The sequence below is a fragment of the Spinacia oleracea genome, chromosome 4, assembly GCF_020520425.1.
Source record: "Spinacia oleracea cultivar Varoflay chromosome 4, BTI_SOV_V1, whole genome shotgun sequence".
Classification (NCBI taxonomy): domain Eukaryota; kingdom Viridiplantae; phylum Streptophyta; class Magnoliopsida; order Caryophyllales; family Amaranthaceae; genus Spinacia; species Spinacia oleracea.
The window spans coordinates 81,539,938-81,548,494 of NC_079490.1; the positions used below are offsets into that span (position 1 = coordinate 81,539,938).

The 8,557-nt window shown below is 39.1% G+C and overlaps 2 protein-coding genes across 3 annotated transcripts; one reads left to right on the plus strand and one right to left on the minus strand.

Annotated features, from left to right (window-relative positions):
• Positions 1–701: 701 nt before the first annotated feature.
• On the plus strand, positions 702–4,788 carry LOC110778598 (uncharacterized). Of its 2 annotated transcripts, none has more exons than XM_021983142.2 (4): positions 702–1,907; positions 2,073–3,368; positions 3,943–4,066; positions 4,187–4,788. In XM_021983142.2, the coding sequence occupies exons 1-4, from the start codon at positions 1,218–1,220 to the stop codon at positions 4,393–4,395; spliced, it is 2,319 nt and encodes a 772-aa protein (XP_021838834.1). In that variant the 5' UTR covers positions 702–1,217; the 3' UTR covers positions 4,396–4,788. The 2 variants fall into 2 exon arrangements, with proteins under 2 accessions (XP_021838834.1, XP_021838833.1); XM_021983141.2 differs by having other exon boundaries at positions 706–1,907; positions 4,160–4,788.
• Positions 4,789–4,895: 107 nt separating this feature from the next.
• Positions 4,896–7,910, minus strand: LOC130471658 (uncharacterized). Its single transcript, XM_056841908.1, has 5 exons — positions 7,831–7,910; positions 6,906–7,687; positions 6,513–6,696; positions 5,546–6,176; positions 4,896–5,051 (listed from the first exon to the last, which is right to left on the minus strand). The coding sequence occupies exons 1-5, from the start codon at positions 7,908–7,910 to the stop codon at positions 4,896–4,898; spliced, it is 1,833 nt and encodes a 610-aa protein (XP_056697886.1).
• Positions 7,911–8,557: the final 647 nt, after the last annotated feature.

Consider the following 8,557-nt stretch of genomic DNA (forward strand, 5'->3'; position numbering starts at 1 on the left):
ACATCGTTTTAATAAATAGCTAGACTATACTTGGTTAATGGATTATTTTAAATTGGATTTTTGTTTGGGCCTATACGGTTCCAACTTGTAGTAGAGGCCATTAACTATGTTATTTATATTTAGAAAGTTAGTTATTTCCGCTGCGTAATTCTGATACTAGCTCTAACCTTTATCACGGTGCCGCTAATATTCTAGTAGTTTCTTATTTAAGTTGAAAAATAGTTTTTTAAAATTAAGCAATTATTATGATGTTACACGGGTGGGGTTGTGGCGGGTCCAACAAATCCACACACCATCCCCATCAACCTTGGCGGGTATAATTTTTATATCCCATCCCCGCTCCATCACCCGCCAAACCTCCCCCTTCCTTGGTGCCGCGCAAGGCGGGTCTTCTATAAAATTCGTTACACTGACATCCCTAATTGAGTCCATTCCATTTGCCTAAAATGACTTTGGTACACCTTTTGTAAACAAGATTTTGTGTTATAAAATACTGATTGGTAACCAGTTTTATGTATTTCACTATTTCCTGCCTTAAATGAGGGGTCCACTCGAGGGTATTTTCGTCAACCTAACCTCCTCACAAAATATCCCTCGAAACCGAAACGTCCAGTCTTTTGGAGACATCATCGAATCAATCCCCAATCTTTCATCAAATCCCAACCGTCGATTTACCATCCATCGGCTCTCTTTAAGTCAGGAAAGTAGTTCATTCCGTAGTAGTTTTCATCCTTCTTCCACCACTAAACCCTAAAAAATGGAATTTTCTCCTTCAGCCTCCTCCATTGCTCTTCTCCCCCCCTTTCACAACAAATCCGTGAAAAAATTAAATTAAAAAAAATCATGAAAATCTTTCTAGACTTTTCCCATTTCTTACAAGGAAAAAATAATTAGAAAAAAAAATTAATTTTTTTTTCTATAGTTTAAAGTTTTACTTAGATTTTTTTCTCTTAAATGAATAAATTTTCCAGGTTATTAAGTTTTCAAAAACATTTGATGGTGTGATCTGGTGGCCGATTATGGAGATTTTCGTCGCTTTTTCTGGGGTTAATTGAAAGTTGGTTTTTTTTTTTTGTCGTGGTTGTTAGTTGTTACGTGACCATGTGGTGAAAAGCGTCGGAATCGGGGTGGTTAATTTGATAAATCAGTGAGTTTGACTCGGTGACTCAGTAAGTTTACTCGGTAGGTGGAGGTTGAAGGAAAGGAATCTGGCGCCGATGCCGTCGGTGGAGATGAGGCGGTCGACGAGGGTGTTTGTTCCGAAGGCGAAAGACGGGGATTTGGTTAGGGTTTTGAGGTCGGGGCGTCGATTGTGGGTGGAATCTGGTGAGGTGAAGCACAGAGGAGGTAAAAATGGGGATGATTGGTATCCGTTGATTTCCGAGAGTGTTATTAAGTGTAAGCAACAGAAGATCGATGGCTGGCGGCACGAGGAGGTTAATCCCAGGTCTGATCCGATGGACGTTGACGAACCAAAACCGGAACCGAACCCGAAAATGGAGCCGGAAGTGAGTCATAGATTGCCCAGTTTCAGAGATGACAATAAAAATAGCGAGCAAAAGATGTTTAGGAATGTTTATGGTAGGAAAAGAAAGCGTCTTGATGCAAGGAATTCTGGTGGTAGGAAGTTTGGATTACATTTTGTTAGACGGAAAAGGAGAAGAAGCGAGCATAGTTGTTGTGTTGAGAAGTTGGCAGATGATGTAATTGAAGGGTGTGTTGATCAAGAGGTGTTATCGGTTTTTGTCGAATCTTCTTGTGTTGGATGTTGCTTGTTTTCGAGTGTGTTGAGTTCACTTCTTATGTATGTTAGTAAAGAAAGAATTGGGTTACCTGAGCTTTCGACTTTCCTGCTTTCAAGGCCGATTTCGCCTGCGTTTGCATCGTCTGGCGTTTATTTCTCGCGGGTAAGTTTTATGTTTTATGTTTTATGTTTTTGGATTTTTATGATTATATTATCAACTTGGACTTTATTATTGGTTTTTCAACTGAATATAATGCGGTTGCCACTTCATTTTAGTGTTTGTAAATTGATATTTGATTGTGTGTATGCGTTAATTTCATTCTTTCAGAATTATCCTTCAATCAAGAGGAAGGGGTTATGCCGAATATTTGGGGTGAGGCAGTTGATAGCAATGTTTACACTTGATTATACGGCTGCTCCCCTATGTTTTCTGCACCTACATGCGAGTATGTTGTTTAGGTCGGTGCGCCTGTCTTGTTTATGTTGGAACGATTTTGACAGAAAAAATGAGAGTACTGATGAACCCCTTACATTCGTCAATGGCCAGAGTGAGAGCTCCCTTGACAGATTAGTTAGCCCTGCTGCTGATGATGAGTCGAAGGATTTGAAGTCTGTGAATTCATCTCCGGTGTCGAGTAAATTATGCAGCCGAAACCTACAAAATAGGATTGGGGTTCTTACACGAAGTGCTTCTAAAAGAAGGAGGAGGTCCTTGAGGAGTCGAAGGGCTAGAAATCCGTCACCTTTTGTACTGCAGAAATCGCCAGTATCTAATAAGAAAAAAGCCCCCCCTGTATCACCTTTAGCTTGTAAACAGGAGCTTAGGAGGTCTGTCCGAAAGAGTTGTGTGAGTGAGATTCATGTGCACAAGTCTGACTCACTGGGCTTGAATGTAGACATTGACTCACAATGTTGTATTGCTAATATACTCGTAGTAGAAACAGACAAATGTTACAGAGTTGAGGGAGCTGAGGTAAGGTTAGATGTCTCTGCTTCAAATGAGTGGCTCCTGGCGGTTAAAAAAGATGGTACAACAAGGTATTCCTTGAAGATTCAAAGAGAAATGAAACCCTGTTCAACCAACCGTTTTACTCATGCAGTGATGTGGACAGCAGAAAATGGGTGGAAACTCGAGTTTCCTGAACGCAAAGACTGGACAGTGTTTAAGGAATTATATAAGGTGTGTGGGGAGAGGAACTTTGTACCGACGTCCCCTGGTGTTAAAATTATTCCTATACCTTGGGTATGTGAAGTGACCAATTCATGTGATTCCCCTGGTGCCTTTAAGAGGCCAGAATCATACATCCGGACCACCAGTGATGAACTGTCCAGAACCTTGTCAAGGAGGACAGCGAACTATGATATGGATTCTGAGGATGAAGACTGGCTAAGCAAACTCAACAATGAGTTTGATGCATCAAAGCATCTTTCTCAAGAGAACTTTGAATTAATGATTGATGCATTGGAGAAGGCTTCTTATTGTAACCCGGAAGATGTCAATGATGAAAAAACAGCTGCTAATCTGTGTTTGGATGTTGGTAGTGTCCAAGTAGTAGAGCCCATATTTAGATTTTGGATGAAGAAGAGGAAGCAAAAACGAGCCCCGTTGAATAGAGTTTTCCAGGTAAAGCCTACTCACTTATATGTTTACTGCTTTTCATATTTTGAGTGAGTTGTTCAGATGTTTCTATGAGGAAGTTGACATTTTTAGCCAAGTGCTCAAAATATTTGGATGTATTATTGTTCTAGGTCACCCGTTTATTTGTGCTGTGCGCAGTTTAACAACAGTGATGGATATTCTTCAATTCCAAATTCTCCTATTTTGCTTATTCAACCAGGCTCTATAATTATTGTGAATTATTATGATGTTTCCATGATAAAGCACTTCAGTCTTGAGTGTAAACATGAAAGCAGAACTCCTTAGCAGTTTCCATGTCTCTAGGATCTGCAGTCTGTATTATCTGTGTAACTTAATTGTCATCTATTCACATGCTAGTGATTTTGGCTGTCCTCTGTGTTCCCTCCCCCATAAAAAAAGAAACAAACAAAATTGATAAAAAGGATATTGTGCCATCTTATTCTCTATGGATTGGTTTTTCGTGGTTGTAATTCATGAGTATCATAATGTAAGGCAGCCTTTCTGAATCCTAGGATATACCAAGTATATTCTGTTCTAAAATGGAGTATTATTCTGACAGTTAAACCAACCAGCGAGAGCACCATTGATTACAAAACCTGTGCTTCGCAAGAAAAGGTCGCTGAAACGGCAGACTGGTCATCCTATGCAACGAGGACGAGGGAAAGATAGTAACGTTCTTCAAGGTTTGGAAATCATTTTAATCTATTGATGACAGTCTAATTTTCTAGCTTTTGGATTGGAACTCCATTAATCATTAATTGTTTAAATTTGGTTAGTGATTGCTGCTGAACACAATGCTGCAGAAGAACAGAGCGCAATCCTTAGAATACACGAGGCAAAAGCATCAGCAGATAAATCAGTGGAGCTGGCCATTCTCAAGCGTCAGAGAGCGCAGTTCCTGATGGAAAATGCAGATTTAGCCATGTATAGAGCCACTATGGCTCTAAGAATCGCCGATGCTGCTGCTGAAATTTTAGACATCCAGCAAGCTGTGGATCATTTTCTTGACTGAAAGTTAACAAGATTATAGGGTTTCAGAGATGCTAATTTTAGAGGGCATTTTGCTCTTTGACATTTTAATATCTTTTATTAGCGTAAAAGAATTGCAGTCATCGGCCATGGAGGCTGCTTTTTTTGAGGCGTTTGGGTAGCCAGCCTTTGGAAAATGTATTGTATTTTTGTATAGTATGATTAGTATCCATTTTTTTGTTGGGGGTTTTTTCATCATCTGGTGTACATTGTGTATCTTTGTGACGACGACGCCCTGTAATCTCCTATGTACAATGGATTCGGTTGGTGTCTTTGAGAAAGTAGGTACTGGTAAACAAAAAAGTTAAAAGTTGGGGGACGTGCGAATCATTTGTTTGTACCTTTCTATGCTACTAACTTGGGGGTTGTGTACTTATTTCTGTCTTTTTCTTTTTGAAAGGAAAGGTACACTAGTATAGAATAGTCCTTTGCTCTAAAATAATCCTTGACTAGAGCAGTTAAAAACTGATCCGACCGGAGACCCTAACTGTAACTGATCCGACCGGAGACCCTAACTGTAACTGACTTGTATCTGTAATAGACAGCAATCTGTATCCTGATTGTATCCAACTCTACATAATCTTTAACTGATTTTGACTCGACGTTGTACCAGAAGTTACCCCAAAACTTGTTATGGACCTGACCTATGACAATACATTTATCATATTTTAACCCATATGTCTGACATATTATAGGGATTTTTTTATGCTCCCATCCCACGAGACCTTGTCCTTGTAGGAACATATTTGCTTTAGCGTTCACTAATCACTACCAAATCTTACGGCCCTTTCTTATTCTTGCACGTAGCACATTATAAGTTTATATAACTACTACTGTTTTATGTCTCTAAATCTCTAGTGCCATTTTGTTTTGTCCCTTAGATGTATGCATTTGAGAATTTATTGTTAATGAACAGCATCTTAACATTCGGTAGCAACATGAAAAATAATAGAATGGATGATTTGAAGTAGATGAACATCAACTAATCCAAAAGAGTAATAAGCATGCAATAATCAAGATACTAACCAATTTTTTTTTTTTGATGAAAAGATACAAGAAGTTAGGGTAGCCTTCTCTCAAGGCTGTACCCTAACTTATCTAAAGATATAAAATAAGAAAAATTTATTGTCTACATAGGGGTCAATATCTTGATGAGTCTGGATGTTGTGACCTATTGCGGCAGCATAGTCTGTTGCGCGATTGGCTTCCCGATAAATGTGGCGAGAGTAAGAAGTGTCAAAATGTTGTAAAAGCTGATTGACATATTTCATTAGCACCTGAATCTTCCATGGGCATTGAACTTGGCCTTGTAAGATATTAATTATCAATAAATTATCACCTTCTGTGAACACATGATGAATATTATGTTCAATTGCTAGTAGAAGGCCATTACGAAGAGCCATAGCTTCGGCAAGGAGAGGAGACGAAGTCCCAAGATTGTAGGATCTACTAATAACATTATTACCTAGGTGGTCCCTAATAACCACCCCTGCTGTTCCAGAGTGGTGACGAACTGAATCATCAAAATTGAGTTTAAAAACACCTGGAGTAGGAGGTATCCATGCTACGTGTATGGTGCGTGAAGGAGTCACAATAGCCTTGTGATGGGTGGGATCAATCAACGAATCTAGACATGTGCGCAAATCCCATTCCGTGAATATTCTAAAGGCTCTAGTGTAGATTCCTATTATTGACACAGGGGTCTGTCTGAAAACGTAAGCGTTACGAGTTTTCCAGAGACTCCAAATAGATGTGATTATCTTCCTGGTCGGGAGGGTAACATTTTGTCAGAGTTCACGAAAAAGTGAAAGAACAGAAGAAGAGCGCGGATGAGTACCAAGCCAACGAACTGAAGTTTCTGCTTCCCAATATTCTTTAGCCACAGGACAATGAAAAAAAAGATGATCTTGACTTTCGTTCTGAGTAACACAAAAAGGGCAGCAATTAGGTATATCAATATGTCGATAAGATAAATTACCCCGAGTTGGGAGGCTATTATGCAATAATTGCCAGATAAAAATCTTTAATTTCGGAGAAATGTCTAACTTCCATATCCAGGAAAATTCCCACTTGGAGGGAGAGAGAAAATTATGGGCTAACCATGTAGCGGATTTGACAGTGAAATCACCATTACTAGAGAAACCCCAACAGGGTTCATCTAGTATGTCAGTTGCTGGTAATGGGATACCTTTAATAGTTTGCACAACATTTGGTGGAAGTATCAGGGAGAGGGCCCGAATATCCCATGATCGGTCGTCATTGATAAAGTGATTAACTGTAAGATCTAGATTTTGAATAACCCATGTATCCAAGTTCAAATAGGTGACAAGATTGGTTGAAAAACACCAATTATCTAGCCTGAAAAGGACATTGGATCCTGAGCCTATTTTCCATCTAATTCCTCTGAGAAGGAGGGGTCTGATTTGGAGGATTTTTTTTTCCATATCCAGGAATCCTTCGTATGGGGTTTACATTCAAAAAAAGTATGGTTACGTAGGTATTTGGCATGGATTTCCCGTACCCATAGATTATTGTGATCAGTAATGACTTTCCAGCCTAACTTAACCAAGAAAGCAGAGTTAACTGCTTCTGTTTTACGTAAACCTAAACCTCCTTGGTTCTTAGGTTGACAAATCTTATCCCATGATATCATAGGAATACCTTTCTTTTCTGGGGATTGTTTCCAGAAGAAGTTTCGATTTATTTGATCTAAAGAGTTACAAGTTGTTTTAGGGAGGCAAGTAGTGGTCATAGCATAGGATGGAAGAGCCTCCAAGTGGCTTTGAATTAACACTATTTTTCCAGCCTTAGAAACCAAATTAGAGGACCAACTATTCATTTTTTGCTCTGCTTTTACTACTAGATGTTGAAAATTCTGTTTGGTAAAGGACGTAGAGGTGAAAAGGACACCTAAATAACGACCCAGAAAAGATTTAGGTGTCATATTGAAAAAGCTTGCCAACTGTCGTTCTCTGGAATTGCTAACTAGTTTAGAGAAAACAATCGAGGATTTTTGAAAGTTAATCAATTGTCCTGACATGGATGAAAAATCTGCGAGAATATCTCGTAGAGTGGCACAGGATGTTGATGTAGCTTTGCAGAATAATAAGCTATCATCTGCAAATAGTAAGCAAGGAATCGTAGGGGCATACGGGGTAATTTTAAGTCCAATTCCATCTTTTCTGAGTTGTGAGTGCATAAGTAGCTTTCTAGATAAAACTTCCATGCAAATACCAAACAGAGCAGGAGACAGAGGATCCCCTTGACGTAGCCCTCTAGACAAACATATACTAACCAATTAAGACAGAACTACAATATGATACATTCGTTAAAAAAAAGGAGAAATCCAAATCAGCATAACGCAGCCATCACAACTTTTGTAGCAGCAACGTCTTTGCCTACGCCTTCACTGTCCTACCGCAACAAGTTGCAGTCAACACCATATTTCTCGTCATCGGTCATTGCTTCACTAAGAACACAGCCAACCATCAGCCTCATATGTAAGACATAAAGCTATTGAAATCAAATAAATAAATAGAGAACTTGAATAGCTTTACTTGATTGATGATCTTCGGATTATAGTGATTGTGTCGTGATATGAAGACCAATGACTTAGAAACAATCAAGTAGGACCCGCTTGGATTGTATAATAACTTGATATATTTGTAAAGCCTCTACCCAATTACTTGGTCACGTGCCTTAAGGATTTCACAACAATAAAACAATAATGTCGCGGCATAATTTGTCTTCGGTGATCAGTGTACTCCAAGGTTGAGACGCGCAAAATGGCTACATGCCGTGGTATACCTGCGGTATTTCAGACTTTGCATTATTACCAACAATCCCCCAATAAGGCAAAGTTGTACGAGGCTAATAGAAACTGAGCAGTAAAAATATATGTTTAGTACTTAAATGTTAGTATCCAAAGGTTTGAATTAACATACAGTGGAGTGGAGGTATTTAACGGTCTAGAGAGTGTCCAACGGATTGAACTCCTAGATTATTAAAGTGACCCGACAACACACACCTTGCCTTAAGAGCTTAAGCAATTCCTCGATAACACAACCGCTCGTCTTGTGACTCTTAGTGAACACTCTAGAGAGATATCCCATTACTTATAGAAGAAATCCATCCCTTCGCATTCT